General features: G+C 39.9%; 1 protein-coding gene across 1 annotated transcript; it reads left to right on the forward strand.

Moving 5' to 3' along the window:
- Positions 1-45: 45 nt before the first annotated feature.
- On the forward strand, positions 46-14,159 carry LOC109997810 (cilia- and flagella-associated protein 69). The gene is made up of 23 exons (XM_065947784.1): positions 46-507; positions 2,582-2,641; positions 2,732-2,797; positions 3,172-3,281; positions 3,373-3,449; positions 3,683-3,781; positions 4,322-4,474; positions 4,739-4,916; positions 5,138-5,261; positions 5,902-5,950; positions 6,060-6,181; positions 6,283-6,514; positions 6,853-7,017; positions 7,111-7,226; positions 8,188-8,306; positions 8,718-8,799; positions 8,902-9,094; positions 9,932-10,069; positions 10,514-10,590; positions 10,836-11,033; positions 11,167-11,253; positions 11,364-11,441; positions 12,773-14,159. The coding sequence occupies exons 1-23, from the start codon at positions 424-426 to the stop codon at positions 12,935-12,937; spliced, it is 2,772 nt and encodes a 923-aa protein (XP_065803856.1). The 5' UTR covers positions 46-423; the 3' UTR covers positions 12,938-14,159.
- The last annotated feature ends 5,563 nt before the right edge of the window (positions 14,160-19,722 follow it).

Raw genomic sequence — 19,722 nt, forward strand, 5'->3', positions numbered from 1 at the left:
CTTCCGGTTTAAAGAAGAAGAAATGGGCGTTCCCTTTTTTTTTTTTTTTTTTGGCGATGAGTTTTGAACTCCGCTGCTTGCCGTTACTACTTGGTCACCAAGGCAACGGTAGTAAACGCTGTCAAGCTTGGGTCTGCATAAAAGGGAAGAGAGGAAGGGAGATGTTTGGCGTTTATTCGAGATGATTTTTTTTTTCGTTAAAAGAAGACACCAGTGGTTTTAGGTTAATTTTCTTTTTAGGTTAGCTGGTGTTATTCGCATACAAAAAATATTATTATTTATTTTTTTATAAAATATATTCGAGCGACTGGTTTCCACGTCAGACAGACTGAAGCCCAAACACCTGGAGGCGGATAATGTTTAAGTTTACCGCTGGAGTGAGAAGTTAAAGACGTTTTCTCGAAGTTTCTCTGAAATTTACAAATGGATTCAGGCAAAGTGTTGCACAGAAGGAAACGGGACATTCCTGTAATCCGACCAAGAGCATCAGATGAGCACCAGCTTCTGGTACAGTAAACACTTTCTACCTGAAAAATCTCCTTTAGTCCTTTTATTTTATTTTATTTTTTTATTTTATTTTTTTATTAGGTGATGCAGAACAATACAAGACGGGTGAGGGACATGACAAGAGCAAGTAGTATGTAGGAGACAGGGGAGACACGACGATACAATGCACAGCATAGACAGAGACAAAACAGGCAGGGAGTAATAATAACGTTTAGCTATTTTGTATATTAAGGGTGTTGAAGGGCCCTGCTTGTGTGTGTGTGTGTAATTCAAGTGTATGCTTGCATTTTCTTTTTTTTTCTTTTTTTCTTTCCTCTTTTTCCTCTTTATTCCTTTTTTTCCTTCTTTCATTCTATTTTTATTTTTATTTTTATTTTTATTTTTTCCTCCTTTTATTTCTTTCCCCTTTCCTTCCCCTCTTTCTTTCTATATATATTTTCTCATTTCCACCACTTCAGTCACTGTGCGATGCAGGGGTGCCCCTGTCTCAGAACTTTGCCCCCAGACCCTGCAGAGGGGGCCAGCCGATAGGGTCGCTCTTTTAGTCCTTAAGTAAATACCTTTACATTTATTTTACAACAACATTATCACAGCTTATACTCTTGAAACCACCAGAAAATTAGATAAAAAGTCAAACATGCTATTTTAATTTTAATTTATTGATTAAACACATATACATACAAACAGCAACCTCAAACAATCATCAACAACAATAAATAGGCCTACAGGACAATACCATAGACTTTAAATATTAAAATACATGTTGACATTATACAACAAAATGTAACACAGGAATGGAATACACAGTTCACAATTTCATATTTACGTTTTTAGGTCATAAACTAATTGTGTCATCTGCTTTTATGAAATGCTATATTTCAAAACATTCTCATATTTTCTCAAAATAAACTTGAGTCTCTCTTATAGATTTAAATCCTTTTTCATATAGGGTTGCTCAGTATTGGTCAGTTTTATTGCTAATATGCAATGCTGACACATTTTCCCACATGTTTTATGTCACCAATCAAGTATTTATTTAATACAAAGAAGGTAAACAAAAATGAAGTTACCATGTTTCTACTGGGAAACATTTTAGTTTTCAAGTCATCCAGTTTAACAAAATTCATCTTTTAGCAGCCAAAATTGTTAGTCCTATTTATTTTGGAAAGAAGCTGATTCAATACAAAAATCTCACTTGTCACAGCAAAGGTAAACAAAGATAGGAAACAGTGGAAAGTAAAATATGCTCTTTTGAAAAACAGTTAAGTCATCACTGACTGTTACAATCAAGGTTTTTTTTATTGTGCGAATGTGAAAACAGTCAAGTGCTAGATGATAAAAAAAACAATGCATACAAAACATAAAGATGAGGACAGAGACAAAAATACTGCAAAATACTGAGCCATCAACTAGTATAGACTTCAACAAAAAACAACAACACTAAACAATACGAAATAATACAAAATAAAAACTATAAGAGAGAGAGAAAAGTGGAGATGGTACTTTGATGGCTGGTGGCTTTGAGAGGGAAAAGAGAGACTTGGAAAGGGTGTTTATCTGCTTATCTGTGTGAATTTTTCGTCTGTAAATGTGTTGATATGTGTATTCATCATTATGGTGTTAAAAGTCAGGGTTTGAGTCATGATTATATTGTTTGGTAAGGGGCTGCAGGAAGAGTTTTTGGGGTCAAAGCTCCACTGTCGGTGATATGAGGCAAAGATGGAGGCAGGCTGATGTTATTTATCTAATTGTAGTACCTCCAGTGTGGTTTTTTTGGGGGGGGGCTTTTTCTGCCTTTAATGGAGAGAAAGGACAGAGTCAGAAACTGTGGAGAGAGAGCTAGGAACGACATGAATTGAAGAAAAGTCTGAAGCGAAGGAGCAAAAGAGTCAGAGATACATTGCTAAATATGATTTATGATGTTTGCACATTATGATGCAGATTTTTTTTTTGGTCGTGTCTTCAGAAAACTCTGATTAAATGTATTATACACAGTCTAATTGTTGCATTTATGTCCCTTTGTCATCAAAGAAGAAAGATGATTATGTCACACCTGAACTAATTATTCCAACAGGTCAGTGCTAAAAGTCTTGAACTCAGTAAGGTGATTCGTCTTCTTGAAGATCCTTTGACTGTAAGTTAAATATGAATGTCAACATGCTTATCACTTTAAAGTTTTGTTATATAGTTTTAAACACTCTACGTTGTGTTTTTTTTAATAAAGGCTAACTTGAAGGAGCGCCACCTTTTTGTCCTGAAGAAACTCCTGAAGAGAAGCCAAATTGGTTTCGTATCCTTTCCTCTGACATTGTCTTCTGACGATGCAAAAATTCTCTTTCGAGACGTGTCTTTTTCCACAGGTTAAACTCACTCAGGTGTCACACATGGCAGCAGTTTGTCAGATTATCCTCCTAGCTGTCCCCTGATACAGAGATGGAAATAGATTTGCTTTCGTGCAATCTAAAAAAAAAAAATGGAGCTGAACCTCGGTCCCAAGGCTCTAATTTTCCGTTGCATCGCTGTGTCTGTCAGCGTTTTCCCTGTTCTGAAATAACCTCAGTTATCACGATGAGTCAGTGCCCCATCATTTAAACCCCTCTGCTGGCAATTATCTCTTCACAAACAAGCACATCAACATGTTCAAACTTCTTAATTTATTTCAAGCTTTTGAAGGACCTGACAGGTGTAGCCAAAATACTCAACATCTGTGCTGAGAAGGGGAAGGATCACCCTGAGTATTTATCCATTTTATGTGAGGCGCTAGAAATTTGTGGGTAAGTAACTCAGACATTTAGTGCACACACCCACTGATGTATTCAGCCTGACATCATCTGAACATTAACATTTTTCTTTCCTTTGCCTCAGACTCCCCTTCCTGAAGGAGAAATCATCTGATGAGCTGACATACGCCAAGGACCTCATAGAGTTCCTCTCTCACATGGGTACACAGATTAGTTCATTCAGAGACATTTCCATGGTGTTGCACATCACTGTATTACTAAAATTAAAACCTTAAATAGCTATTCAGAATTTTTAAAAGCAAAGCAAAGGCTTTAGGTACATGTCATGATAAGGACTGATTAGATCCTTTTTGTTGCTTTAAAGTACAGACTCACTTTCTTCTGACAGTAGCGACCTTGGTGAGTGACCCTGACTGATGTGTTTCTCTTGGCAGGGTGTCTGATGAGGGTGTCAGATGTTGAAGTGAGACAGCAGATAGTTGAATCGGTGAAATCATTCTACAGCTGCGTGGCCCCCAAACATCTGCTGGATGGTACGGCCCGTCTCACAAAGACAAAGCCTCGGACTCTCCCCTCTGAAAACCGATTTTCTAGACTTTCACTAAGTGAGGTTCTCTCATGGTGTCTGTGGTGGCATGCTTGTGCTTACGGCTTTTCTTTTTAATTTATTTATTTATTTATTTCGGCTGTCTTTCTGTTTAATTAAATGAAATTTAAAAATATTTTCTTTTTAAAACACGTCTTACTTGCAATGATTCCAAAGATCCTAAAATCTATTTTCTCTTATGTTTTAATTATTTTCCACTGAGACTTCTAGCCTTTCCATCGTGGGTCCTTCTTTCCATCAGTCATGTTAATGTTGTATTTCTTTATGTTATATATGCTCTGAGAATTTCCTTTCAATATGATGTAAATCATGTTCCCATTGCCTTTCCTCTTCTGTTCCTTCTGTTCCTTTTTTCTGTTGTTATTGTTGTTATTGTCTCTTTTCTTTTTCTTTTCTTTTTCTTACAGTTCACATCCTACATCCAGAAATGTATTCAACTTTTTCCTCCTAATTCATTTATTTGCAGGACTCCAGCCAACCTCTCCAGGCTACAGGCTGCAGCTCCTGGAGCGCAGTGACCTGGCTCAGACGTTGCTCCTCGCCATGGCCGCGTTGGAGAACCAGACCGCCATCAAGCTGCAGCTCCTGCAGACTCTTCTGATCCTCTCCGGCTCCTCTGGTCAGCAGCTGATTATGTTTAAGATTCATTGAGGTGATGGAGGAGGAGACCTGTCATAAATGTCAATCCACCTGATGACCTCCTTCATTACATGAAGCAGCCAGAACCTCAAGAGCTGAAATCATCTCATTATACCAAAGAACAATCAGACAAACAATCAAAACAGTGATTTTAAGTGTCCTTGTGTCAGTGTCAACAGGTCAATGGGCTGTTCTATCATTCATCACATCTCCTTAATCACTTTTTATTCATATTTAACCACAGATTTGAACTGTGCATCGATGCTAAGAGCGGGAGGAGCAGGGACGATTTGTCTCCACATGAACGAACCCGATGCATCTGGTCAGGTTCTGTTCTGCTCCTCTGAAATCCTCTGGAACCTCCTGGAGCGAGGCAACAAGGCGGAGGTCACTGCGCAGCTCAGCAGCATGGAGTGTGTCATGTATGTGTCTTCTGTGTGTTTATGTTTTTTTTCTTTTTGGCTGATTAGGACAGTGTGCCAAGAAATCTCCTGAAGTGTATCAACATGCCTTCTTAAATACATAGATAAACAAAGTTATGATTCAAGATTTTTGTTCATGTTCAATCTTATAAAAATGTTCAAGTTTGATTACTTCGGTGCTCTTATCTAGTTTCAACCTGTTTTTTTCACATGTGTCTTAGATCTCTAAAAGAGGCATTTCTTTACAAGCTGATTAATGGTGTCAATCATTCTGACCTCCAACTCCGAAATGACCTGCTGGTGATCACAACTCTCCTTGCCGATAACCCGAACTCTCTGCTCATTGTGAGTACCAGATAGATAGTGGTCAGGTGTAGTTACATTAAAGGTCACATATCCTCCTTCTCTTCAACCAGTTTAAATAAGTCTCAGAGCTCCTCAAAACATGTTTGTGAAGTTTATTGTTCTAAATCCACTCTGATCCTATATTTGATCATGCCTATAAACTCCTCTATTTCAGCCCTGCTCAGAACAGGCTGTTTCTGTGTCTGTAGCTTTAAATATGTAAATGAGCTGTGTCTGACCACGCCCCCTCTCTGGAAGGGCTTGAGTGACTTGGGCTTTCTTGCTCCATGTCCTATTGTTTACGTTGAGAAGGCAGACTCAGAGGGCAGAACAAACACCTAGCTGTGGGAGTGTCACCCACCTGGGGGAGGGGTTAGTGCCCTTTGTGATGTCATGAAGGGAAACTCTCCAAACGACCTGTTTGAGCACACATTTTCTGAAAAGTGGAGCAGGCAAAAGATGGAGAAGATGGACTTTTCTCATAATCTGGGGGGTTTATTGACGGGCCAGGGACACTTATTAGTGTTAGAAAGTGTATTTTGCATAATAAGTTACTTTTGAAGGTGTTATTTTTAGTCTATTCACTGCAAAGCATTAAGATGATATATTAAGTGTGCCGCATTATGTGTCTAATTTTCAGGAAAGTCTGTTTGCCAAACAGCTTGTTGTTCTCGCCACATTTCCTGAACGTAAGGCCAATCTTTCCTTTGAAATTTAAGTGTCATTTTAAATTTAAATGGATCTGCCTATTGTACTACATTTTATTTGTTTAACAAACTGGCTGTGATATTGTTTTAGGGAAAAGCCAAAACTCTTTGCTTGGTGACCTCAAACTCAACTTCAATAACGATGACTTGAAAATGAAGAAGCTTCTGCTGAACCTGTTGGTTTTAATGTCAAAGGACTTAAGTGCCCTGCAGGTCAGTCCCATCCTCACTTAGTATATCTAACTATTCAAAAGTACATGACAAGTCTAAATGTGACTGCCCTATCATTAATCTTCCATGTTTTCCTCTCTTAGCTCTATAAAGACGAAATGGTTATGTTGTCTCTCCTGATGCTCGTGAAGCCGCCTGCTGCCTCCTCTGGGCGGCGGTCCGGTTCACGCTGCTGGTCCTCCATCCAGCAGGAGGAGCTCATGCTGCAGGCGCTGGCCACCCTGGCTACCATCGCTCCCCTCATGTTGGATGATTTTATGACATGTCAGGGAAATGTGTGTCTGCTGCTCGTGCTGGACTGGTGCGTCACACAAGGTGAATATACAGCAAAGAAGAAAGTGCCTCTCCTGCAGAATGTCAGACACTTCCCGTCCTGTGAGTCCATCATCTTCAGCTGCAACTCCCAAACTCCCAGCTCTCTTACACCTAACCTAACCTGACAATTGCAGAGATCAGTCTTATAAACGGCTGCACTGGGTCAGAACACTAAGGGAGGGGTCGGGGAGGAGAGGAAGCAGTGCGCTGAGGGTCTTTTTTTTTTTTCTATTGTCAAGTCAAATTCTATCTATTTATATGGCACAGCAGTCAAACATTGTTATCTGACCACAAACATGGGCAAAGTGAACACTGTAGTCTTTTCATCTCTGTCCCAGATTCTTACTTTGGTCAGGGTCACAGCTTTCATGGCACAGGAGGACGAGGCAGTAAGAAGGCTCAGATGAGGCATTGCATCCGAGTGCTGAGATCTGTGACGTCATTAGGTGAAGAGTCGGTCAACCAGGACCTTTGTGATCAAGGACTCATCCACCAGCTCGTGGGTAAATGAAATGAAATCTTGACTTTCAAATCAGAAATAGCAACAGAAACCTTTTAACTCACTTACAGACATGTCTGTTGTATTTTCTTTCCAGGGGTTTTGATGCAGATGGAAGCAAGTCCTGATGAAGAGGATATAGTCACTGTGGAGATTAAGTCAGATATTCAACTAATACTGTCTGCGCTGTGTGAGAGCGACATGCACAGAAAGGTGAAGCTGAGATCATGAAAGTAGAAGGAAGCTCTAGTGCTTTAGCCGCTCCGCAAATGCAGGTCGGCGCTCTCAGGAACTTAGATGTTGAAAACATAATTCAGCGGACTCCTTCTCGCAGGCAAGATCCAAATACAAAGTACTGGAGCACACATTTATTTGTGCAAAGGAGTGAGGTTTCAATGCACTGCGTCTTCCTCAGAGCATGCCTGCCCACATAAATGGCTATAGGCTCCTGCAAGGCCTAATGAACAGGCCCCTCGTTATATTTATTTGCATGTCAACACATGCGTGTCGGATCAGTACCGTTAGCCTCGACAACACTTGCCTCCTTGTCCTGGCTGCGTTCGATTTGCATTTGGAACTGACTTGTTTGGTAGATCATTGCTTCAATTTTAGGATGGACCTTGTTTTGGATTACCTCCGCGAGGGCCCCCATGATGCTGGGCCTCAGAAAGCTTTTCCCTCTTTTCCCCCCCTTATGGGCGGCCTTGCCTCAGAGCCTAAATGTACAGGTAGAGATTTGAAAAGGCTGAATACACTCCTACTCACAGCGGGTCATCTCTCATTGGTTAATGAAAGTGGGAGGTAGAAGTGAGTGACAGCACTCGTGTTGCTCACTCATATAACATCCCATCCCAAATGTGATACAATATATGAGATTATGAGTGTGACTGAAGCACTTTGAAACTCACCTGTTGAGTTATAGAAGACAGCAGCGTTGAAAAGATTCTTAGTTTGCACAGTCAGCTTTTCGATTCTGCTTCAGTTCTGATATTGGTTTTCATCTATCCATACTGTTTGTCCTTATAGCTCGACCATTAAATTCTTATGTAACAGAAGTTTAAACTTTTCTTGGGTTGATATTTGACTGTGAAAATAACTTTGATTTGTCACATACAGTTTCCTGATATGCAGTTGGTCCATATTGACAGTGCTTTGATGTGATGTTGTACCACAGGAGCTGTTTGGATCAGAGGGAGTCGAGATGACCGTTCACTTCTTGAAGAAAGGCTCCGACAAGTTCTACAGCGGTCTGGGACACAACAAACTCATCCTGTCCACAGTGGACTGTGTCTGGTCAGTTCAGATCAACCATTTATACGTCTAACTGTCCAACCAGTTCAATTTATCTTATTCATTATAATGAAACACTGTGATGAATCCATGTTTCAAACATTATTATTGCCTTCAATTTTCATGTATGGCTTCATTAAAGAGGGTAAATGATTATTATGATTATTTATCTTAAATCTGAAGTTAATTTTGAGATTAACATTTAGCTTCATCCTCAATCACCTTTTCTTCTCAGCCGAACATTTCATATTTATCATCCTTATAATCTTTATATGACTTAAACTTTGCTCCTATAGGTCATTTTTTAATAGCTGGATTAACTGTAATCAAGTGATATCAAGTTGTTGTAGATAAACAGGAAGTAAAGCAGTCCCCATATTCCAGCAGTTGATAAATCCACACGTTTCCCCTCAGGTCCTGTATTGTTGGCTGCTACACCACAGAGGATTACTTTCTGGCTAAAGAGGGAGGCTTTCTTCTCTTGGAGCTCCTCAGTGTACGTAGCCTGACCTAAGTAAAAGAAGGATTTCATGTGTCATTATGCACCTAAATATAAAATACGACTATACAAATTAATAAGGTATTCCCTTTCTAAAAGTCAAGCCCCAGATGTGTTCATTGCAACATCCTCGCCGCCCTCCTGGAGCTTTGTGACAACCCGAACACGCTGTCCCACATCCTGAGCTGGAGGGGCGACGGCGGTCAGACGGCGCCTGGACTCCTGCTGCAGCTGTGGAGGGAGGAGGAGGAGGAGCTCAAAGTCAGCAGGAACAAACACGGAGGGATCGCAGGTCAGTCTGCAACTAGACTTTAAACAACAACGAGTCAATGACAAGTCTCTCATTGTTTCACTTTATTTTTGAGAATGAATCAAATGAATCAAATTTACTTCACGCGTTTTAAGCCTGACTTGTTAGTAAGAGATAATGTGACAGGTTTACTCTAAATTACTTTCTTTTTATACTCCAGAAAAGTCAGGACATTGTGTCAAATATTGTTTTTCTTCTGAAACAAAAGATGAAAGGAAAGTTGAGCTGGTGGTTACCACATAAGTGTTAGCAAAAAGTTCTTGTTCCTTCTTGAAATAACTACATCCAGTTTTATGAAGCCTGGCCATTTGTTGAAGCTGCAGCACAGTTTATACTGTACATGCTGCTGTTGCCTAGCAACAGTGATCCCATATGCTTACCCCTGTTCACAACTTCAGGACACGACTTCACGACTTTACCAGTTCCATTTGAAGGCCGCATAAGTAGCTGGGCTGTGGTAACCATGGTAACAGCAGAGTAGCAGGATTGCAGCAGGAAGTTTGGGTTGTTGGAAACAGATCAGTTTCAGTTGAGATGTGGGTTCAATTGGTAGAGCAAGAAATCATAATGTTGTTTGTTTAACTTTTGTCTATGTGCTGGTCGTAGAACTGTTGTGTAAAAGTGATATCACGCACGAGGCCGAGATGTAGTCCTGGATCAGAACTACAGTTAGAATCTTCTTCATGAGGCCACCAAGACAGAATCACATCAGATCTGATATTCACTAAAACATCACTCCCTCCCGTGTGATGTTACTCTACTATCTCAAAATGACATGTGTATCCCTCTCATTTCTGTTCTTCCACTTTTGACCCTCAGATCCCAAGAGACCCATCCTCAGCGTGTACCAGGGCGAAGACCCACAGCTGTCGTTTTCTTCTAATGAACCGAGTCCAGCAGTGCTGGAGTTAGCAGAGAGTCTACGCTCAAAGATTTACTCCATCTTCTGCAAACTTGGTAAGCTATTCAATAATAAGACATCTTTTAACTTCAATGGATATAGTCTCTCTTTTATATCAAAGCATTAATTTTCTCCATATTGACTTTATTGACACAACGTTTGATAAATAACAAACACTCTTGTTTATTCCAATATGACCATAAGCTTAATGCACATAATTGTACAGGAAAAGTATGCAGTGGAGGTGTGTCAAGAGCAGTGTTATGGAAAAATAATCTTTTATGGGGCGTCGGATGGCCTAGCGGGTGTGTTGCATGCCCAATGTACAGAGGCTACAGTCCTTGTTGCATAGGATGTGGGTTTGAATCTGCATGTCAGCCTCCACTCTCTCTTCCAACATCTCCTGTCTCTCTTCAGCTGTCCTGTTTTTATTTTTTAAAGATTCTTTTTGAGCAATTTATGCCATGTGAAAGAAATTAAAATAATTGTTACTTTTGTAGGTTTCCAGGACCTTCCTGGTTTGTCAACAAAACATTTTGTGACCATGAGTGTCGTCAGGAGATATCTGGACTTCAAGGTACAACTGATGTTTATTCATTTAAGAACATTATAGCTCTGGAAATGAATTTAATTTGTAACTACACTAGTTTTTATGAGGGTTATATCCATTTTACAAGACATTATCATTTTCAAATTCTCCATATATAAACTATCGGATGATATTTCAATAGATTAAAAAATGTTGTGTGAAAGTGTCATTTTAATATAGAAAACCAAGGTCTAATTTTTTCAAACATGGATGTGTTGTTCATGCTGCTGCAGGTCGGCGAGGTGTGGGACGAGATCAGCAGAGAGCTGAGTTCAGAAGGCGTGAGGCCGATCTCTCCGGATGAGGAGGCTCTGAGCACGATCTGTAAGATTGCAGAGGACACAGCGAGGAGGGTGGTAGCAGAACAGAACAGCATCCTGGAGCAGCGGAGGAAAGAGGAGGTCAGCGAGGAGGAGCTCGTGTACTCTGAGGTAATGAGGGTTGAGTTCAGTATTAAGAAAAACAGACAAAGTATTTTTTAGTTTTAAAAAAAAAGTTTTAGAAGATCATTCTATTTCGACTGAGACTTGAACTTATCACAGCATACATTTGATCGATCTATAGATTAAATCTCATTGGAAGCAGCGAGAGCTCACAGCCAAGACCTGGGACAACTACGTTTCCAAAACTTCAAACTTTGACACCCTGAAGGTTGTATCCTTAAAACTTAGAGACATAACCTTAAGTCATCATTGCTGTTACAATGAACACATTTGATCAACAATATTTTTACTAATAAATAATATTTTTTTCTTGTTCAGGAAATCAAAGCACAGAGGGAGAAACAAAGTGAATCCTGCAGACCCAAACCTGAGGATGCTGCAGGTCGTCTCACACAGGTCTCCTACAAACAACCTTTACAACATTTAATAATACATTAGACTTTTCTAAGTACTCAAAGATGCTTAACAGCTAAAACAATACAACGAAGAAATAATGTAAAAGAAGGAGGGTGAGAGTTGAGGTAGTTAGTGGTTTTATGTGATGTTGAAGAGGTGAGTTTTTAGGGATTTCTTGAAGGAAGTGAGTGAGGGGGGAGTCTCTGATGTTTTTTGGGAGTGAGCTCCAGAGGGCGGGAGGGCAATGGAGAAGGCCCTGTTTGCAGATGAGAAATACGAGCAGTAATATTTTTTTATTTATTGAGCACTTTTCTGATCTCTGTCCAGAAAGTGCTTCACAGAGGATAGCATGTTTGTAACTTGCAGATAGGATAGTAGCAAATAATAAAATAAAACATTATAACACAAAATGAAAGTGGAGGGAATTATCAAATCATGAAAAGTGTCTGATTAGTGTTTTATAAAGACATTATAAGAAGTTACTGAGTCTGCTGAAACAATTCCATCGAACATCCCTTTAAAAAACAAACTAAAAAAACCTTCAGCTAGATGGCTCGATCAGTTCTGCTGACAAGAATTATTCAGACTTTTACTGACCTCTTCTGGCAAACACTGGGAACATCATCAATGAACTACTGCAGATCCTCTTTTCTCCTTCACTTCTACTTCACACATCGGATACATTAGGCTGTTTTCGGACCAAAGGAGCTTTTTCATAGATCTAGGAACTGTTGGATACCTCCCTGTGTTTTATTGATTACTCACCTCAGGAGATATGCACTATTTGAACCCCGTTTAGAGGAACCTTTTTAAGCTCCTGCGTCAGAGTAGGTACCGTGGTGGTGCAAATGTAGACAGAAAAAAAAGTCCCCATGGTCTTCTCAGGGAAAAACAGTTCCTCTACAAAAAGTCCCCAGAACTGTTTTGTCCGATAACACCTATTATTGAAACAATAAAAAAAAAAACACGAGGTGATTGATGCAGAAACAACAAAAGCATTTAAAAAGAGATTAAATGCAATAAAATAGAGATCATTTGTTTGGTTTAAGGCTTGAAAATGTGAGTGTAATAAGTGTGAATGGTTTTTCATTTGGGACATTTTTTATCTGGTTCACAAACAAGCTAAAAAAAAAGTGTGAAGTCAACACTCTGGGAATTAATCAGCAAGAAGGAATCATTATAAAGGAACAATTATTGAAAATGTTGTTTTTTTCCCCTCTGAGTCTATAACAAATATCACTGCTAAGCCATCTGGCACTGAGCTGTGAAGACTGAAGAGGAGATCTGTTCAATCATATAAACAAGTGTTCTTTTTCGTCTGTGTTTTTCAGCATTTCATCGGTAAGGTCGTAGCTGTAGAGACCACTGACGCTCCGGGACCGGCAGGAGTGAAAGTGACGATCGCCAGAGCTTCCATCAATTCTGCGGGTCAGGACCGAGAGGGAGCAGCAAGACACGACCAAGAGTACTTCAGCACGGTTTCTGTAAAAGACTGATAACAGCAAAGACTCTGATTCAATACAAACCCTGTACATTAATACTGCATCTTTATTTTTATTTTCAAATCTTACAGACGCAGCACAATCATGCATCGTCGTTTCTTTAAGAGCAGATTCAGTCAATAATGGAGAGTTTTGTGTGACTTTTGCAGAACATGTAGACGTGAGGTCACTGGATGTGCACAATCAGCATCTTGTAGTCTAGTCCACCTCTGACACCCTTATATGGACACAGACACACACACACACACACACACACACACACACACACACACACACACACACACACACACACACACACACACACACACACACACACACACACTCACACACAGCACTGAATGATCTTTGTGTTCTGATGCACATTATAACTTCTTAGAATCATGTTTATTGAATAGATAAAAACATTTTATTTCGTGGTTTTTTAGAAAGGAAATGTAGTTCAAAAGTGTAATTCTTCACGACATGCAGAGCTTTACATGTTCAGCCACAACAGTCTGAATGTTTTTCTATGCATTATTTATTCTTTTATGTAACCACAGGGCAGCATGAACAGTGAGACCCTCGACAATCAATGTGGCATCAGGGAAACTGGGACCTTATGTAACGTCACAATAACCAATAAACCCCTTTAAACCGAGGATATATCTCCAGCTCAGAGGAAACGCTGAAACTAAAAGCTACAGCTCTTTGTGTGTGTGCAGCTGTGAACACCCTTTAAGGAAACCCCAGGAAGGACTCCAAAGAGTTTCATCTTTAGTGTTTTTGTGTTACATAAGTCACTGCAGCGCATTAGCACACATGTTCCTCCGAGCGTGCAACATGCTGCACAGAGACACTTGTTCTCTCCCCGCTCTCACCCACTTTACTGCCTGGATGGTCAAATCATCTCTGACAGGCCGAAGCTTTTCATGCAGCTCTGTCTGTGTGTGCGTGTGTGTGTGTGTGTGTGTGTGTGTGTGTGTGTGTGTGTGTGTGTGTGTGTGTGAAGCCCGTCAGACTGGGATGTTCATGCTGCACAAAAGAGCAGGGACACACAGGAGCCTCTTCAGTGCGACAGGCTGCCGCTGTTTGTTCAGGCTGCTGAGGGGCTTCACATGCTGACTGACTGTCTGGCTGTTGGTGGGTGCTGAGCTGCTGATGAAGGTGAGGGGCAGCGTGGGTGCTGTTATTAAGGAATCCTGCTGGGTGCTCGTCAACTTCCCTGAGGACCCGTTAACTTCTGTGAGAAACACTTTTTTTTCTTGTTCACTCTTTAGCTATTTGGTCAAAGTTAAAGTCATCACTTGTTTGTTTTGTTTTTTTTGTTTTATATTTCAGACGTTAAAGACATTTGAATTAAATATATTTAAAGATCTGATCATTTAAAGAGTTTACCCCCAAAGAAAAATGTCATGCTTCAGTAACAATATGATAAACTTTTGTGATTGCTGTTTGAGAGTTGTCTTCCAACAACTTCTGTGGCTGCTGTCTTTGCTATCGAGTGATAAAGTAAAGTTAAACTCAACACAGAGAGATCGAAACTGTATTTAATGTCATTTCCATCAGAAACAGAAGATTCCACATGTATGTTCAGATGTGAAAACACTGCTAAATTATTCATGGAACAATTATATAACATTACTTGTGAATGAAAGTGAAAATGTGCAAAATAATAAGAAACATTTGTGAATGTCTTTAGAGCGACAGCTGTGAGCTCCTGTTTCTTTGTTTCAATGTCTGCTTTATTTATTTTAGTTTTAACATCAGAATCAGAATCAGTGTTTATTGCCATTTACACATACAAGGAATTTGACTTAACAAGGAAATATAAAAACAGCTGAGCTCCTGCTGACAGCTTAAATAGGAATAAGGTAAAGGCTTTTAGAAAATGTATAATAGAATATAAAATGTAAAAACACAAAATGTACAAATTGAACAAGAATATAAGAAAAATTAAGCAATGACAAACATTAAACATTCAGTACTAACCAAGACAAAGACTTTGGACATAAAAGGGGGGGAGAAGCAAAAAAAACACAAAAACAAATGAACATGATGAGGATAACACTTTTACACACATCCTTTGTTATTTATAATTTTTTTTATCATTTAAACTCTTCTCTCCCAGCCAGCATTTTGCTACTTTTTCCATTTCTTAAAGTCAGATGATCAACCTCTCTGTTACGTCGATGTTTTAAATCCAGAATATCTGCAGTCAAAGCAGTAAATAGTTATTATACATGAGGTGAATTTATCTGTCGATCATGAGATCATTTAGAACTATTTAGTCAAATGCTCTTATCCTAAATTCATGATTTTTATTTATTTAACCAGGTTGGTTCCATTGAGATGAAGAAACTCTTTTCTAAAGGAGACCTGGCCGAGACAGTCAGCAGCAAAAACACAAAGTTACAGACAGAGACACAAAGAGAGACAATTTACATAAACACTACATTTTTCATAAAGGAGAATCATCTATGAGTCAAATCTGGGAGTCAGTAGCTCAAGCAGTCGAGCTAAAGCATAGTCATCATGTAGAGTCTGCTTCCATGACTTTCATTTTAGATTTAAAAATATTGAAGGACACCAGCTCCTTGAGTTTTTCTGCAACAGATTCCAGGCTGAGGGTGCAGAACACCCAAAAGCCCTTTTTCCAATTTCTGTCAGAGTGTTTGGGACAGAGAGCATAAAAAGGTCCTGAGAACGCAGAGAGCACTGTCCGGTCCTCTTCTGATACTGTCTGATGATAAGTTGTGAGAAGAGGATTTTGTTCTCATCGTCAAAAGCATCCAGAAAGTCCTAAAAAAACAACTCCTGTGGATGTGTTTCTCAAGGGAATCAGACTTTTTATCTCCTGCAGAGTAAACTTGAGCTTGTGGAGGAGTGATTACGTTTTATTTTTTCTTCTCTCCTGCAGAGAGTTGTTGACTGATCTGTGAAGCTCCAGCAGCAGAAATGATCATCAGACTGGGAAGACTGACACCAGGATACTTCCGTCTCCTGCAGGTAGGTCAGAAATCTGAAACATATTTTTCACCAGGTGTAAGTTTCTCCCTGAGAAATGTGTTTTCTGTGTGCAATAATAACTCAAACATCAATAACATTATAACTAATTTCAATCCGAAGAGCACAAATAAATAAATCCACCGTGAAACTAAATGCTTCAGTAAGGATTTAGTGTGAATACATGGCTGATTGTTTTTAAATATCTTGATAGAAATGCTTAAAATTGAGGCTGAACAAAGTCAATAAATATTTTACAGAGAGATGACGGCAGCTCGTCTCAGGAGGTTTCATTACATAACCTGTTCAGACTGAGAGCTCTGGATGCTGAAGGAAAGAGAAGTGATTTCAAGGCACAGAATAGTTGTTGCAGTTGTATTTTCTGACCACCAGGTGGTGCAAAAGTCTGGATTTCATATTCTACACAATGTAGCTTGTAGCATTGAAACATAAGAAAATATCTTAAAAACTCAAACTCAGCTGTTTATCAGGAGGCTCAGAGCCCAGCTCCGCTCCACCTTTTTGTCTGTTACTACGAAAATGATGTTCAGAAAACATTTTCAATATGGCCACTGTCATCGCTAGACTTCGAAATTCCACTTCAGTAACCACCGGGTGATGTCACTGAGACTACATCCATGTTTCTGTGTGCACCTGTACGACTCGAGAGGGAAAGTCTCCCAAGGTTTAAAAGTTATTATAATGTTATACTTTATTCAAGTGATGAACCAGCTGATACTGTCACACCAACCGAGCATCCACCTTTAAGACTCCAGCAACAGAATGACAGCCAGGCACAGATAACAAACCAAACTAATGCGTAAACCCCAAGCGGCAGCGTTCAGTGTTGAAAAATGAAGCAAATGCGTATATGCAAATAGCTGTCCAGGTGTTCCTCTGGTTATCTTCCCCTGTGTGTGTGTCCCTGTCGTGTTGTGCAGACAGAAACTCAGTGTTCCGGTTTTCATTTGACCAAAGTACTCCCCACATTTCATTGACTCAATAGAAAGTTCCCAGACAGAAAAGACAAATCAAACACACTGTGGCTCTGACGGGAATAATAAAACCACCTCAGGTATAAGAATGATAAATTGTCCTCTCATCAGACTGTTGTGTGTTTGTCTTCATCTTCCTCTCCTCTGCAGCGTCAGGTGTCAGGTGAGGTCCGGATGCAGCCTCAGAGCAGTCTCATCGATCCCATCGCCATGGCGATGGCCACACTGGGGATGGGAGTGTCTCTATACAGCGCCAGACAGATGTCAGACAGGGTCCAACTGAAACATCACCACGCCTGAGATTAGCAGAGGGGGGGAAAAAAAACACCCAGCAGCAGCAGAGCGGCTGTGTGTGTGTGTGTGTGTGTGTGCGCGTGTGATTGTGTGTGTACGTCGCAGAAGGTTTGAGATGGAGGTTGGAGAGAGTTTTCATGTGTTTGTGGTGTTGATTGAAGGAAAGTCTAAGTGTCGCAGCAGAGAAAAAGTGAGTCAGTGATCGGGAAGATTTGTCATTAAGTCGAAAGGTTACACTTTCTGTCAAATATAAGAGAGAGAGTTTGTAGTTTGAACACTTAAAGTAATTGTATTTAAACCAAATATATGAGCATATGACGGCTTTGTAGCTAAAACCTTCAGCTAGTCCCAATATTTTGTACTTGTAAACATTGTTAAATGAGAATGTAGGAAAATCTCCATTTGTTGCAAGCACCTTAGTCAAAAGATCTCAAAGTAGCTTCTTCCCTTTGAGTATTTATAATAGAATGAGCATTCCAGCTGTTACACAAGACATTTTATCAGGGCTGCTTTGGTTTGCTTGATTAAAAAAACATCACTTTTTACCGGAATTTAATAAAGATAATGTCTGTAAATGTAAAATGTCACTTAAACTCACTTGGTAATGGATCACAGTTGTTGAATAAATGTTCTTCTCAGTTAAAGACGATCACTGTTTATAAAATCTGTGTGCAGATATCTAAAGAGCGATGTGTTTTTTTGTAACGTTCAACCAGCTCTGTAGTTCTCAGGCTTCAACCACGTGGGAAAGTTGAGTGGGAAACAGAAGTTCTCGGGCGGCTGCACAGTCTGAATGGAGCGACTCAGGTGGATAAAACTCAGACAGAGGAAGTGATTTCACAGCGAGGCTCGGTGACATCCAGAGATTCTGAGATAAAAAAAAAAAAGGAAAACGTAAAACTCTCTCATAATGTCTCTTTAAAGTGTCATGTTAACAGGATATCCAAATTAAAGATTTAAAACACAGAGCCATACATACTGACTATGATGTGTATTCTCCGAGCAGCAACATGCGGTTCCTCGAGTGTCCACTTGAGGCTGGCTGCAGTCGCTCCAGACGTCACATTAACACCCCATGTTTATATGCATATATATAATATTATAATGTTGGAAAAAAAAATTTAAACGCAAGATACACACTTGTTGGCGTAATCCCCGGACGTGGTTTCCTGCTGCTCTGAACGAGATGTTACGAGAACTTTGCGGGACTTGGCCAGTCGTCGTATTAAAGCAAAGTTGCAGGACATGCCCACAGGGACGCTCACCCAAATTTCCCCCGCGACTGCAAACAGAGCTGGCCAATCGGAGGAAAGTGGGCACGTGAGGAAGGCGGGCCTTAAAGAGACAGTAGCTGAAAAGAAGTGTTTCAGGCCGAGGCTGAAATGAGGGATTTTACTGACGGCAGTATCAGATAAATAAGGAGGTTTTTGAGCAACACATCTCACAACGCTACTCAACAGGTGTCCTAGACTGACGTGATGAATGGTGGAAGTGAGGATAATAGATCTCCTTTAATGTGGGAAAAGAGTTCTTCATAATACAGAGCCTGGATTATGAAACCAACCAGAAACCAATAGGTGACATCACTGTGACTATGTCCATGTTTTATACAGTCTATTTTCAGACAGTTGACAAACATTACCTTTATTTTATAATTTTACAACCCCTTAACTCTGTACACAAAACAAACTGCTTCTTTATTTATGTTTCCATCTCCCTAGACGGGCCGACTGAATTCAGGCGTGGAGGTCTGAGTCTGTGGGAACCGGCCGTGTTGTTGTTTTTACTGATTCTCCTCTTATGGGGCTGACAGACATGAAGAGGCCATGTGAGCGCTGAAGTATTATGTTTATCCTGACATTATCTCAATGCTATTTAAAAAAAACAAATCATCACTCTACTTTATTAATTTGAGATGTTACAGTTAAGAGGCTTATTTTAAAAACATGTTGTGAAAATTCTAATTCTTCAACTCTGATGATAAAAGAGATTTCCAGTGAGTTGTTATTCAGGAAATGTCAGAGAGTCTGCTCCCATAAAGAAACCAAACAATAGATGAACAGGGAGAAGATCGATTGGTCTTAGAGGCTGGAGATGGATCCTCTCTGGATCACCGGCAAGCGGGCTCGTCTCGTCATGATCTTAAATCTTCTCTCCTGCAAAACAGCGAGCAGGAAATGGGAACCGAGCCGAGCTATTGGCTCAGCTCTATTTCACACAGCTTAAACACTGCACTGTTGAGCAGAAGCTTTAGTATGTTCCCAGCTGTGATAGTTTGTACATATACAACTGTTACTAAACTACACAGGAAATCAATAAAAAATAATTCAAATAAATCATACAGATTAACATTTTATCTTTGCATTTTTTTTTTTAATCCCACAGGGGAGAAATCACTTTTACACTATTTTATCACACATAAGGCTGAAATACACACACATGCACAAAATACACACACATGCACAAACAGGATGCTATGGACAAATTGGGGGTGTGGTGCCTTGCACA

The sequence above is a fragment of the Labrus bergylta genome, chromosome 19 (genome assembly GCF_963930695.1).
Source record: "Labrus bergylta chromosome 19, fLabBer1.1, whole genome shotgun sequence".
NCBI classification, from domain to species: domain Eukaryota; kingdom Metazoa; phylum Chordata; class Actinopteri; order Labriformes; family Labridae; genus Labrus; species Labrus bergylta.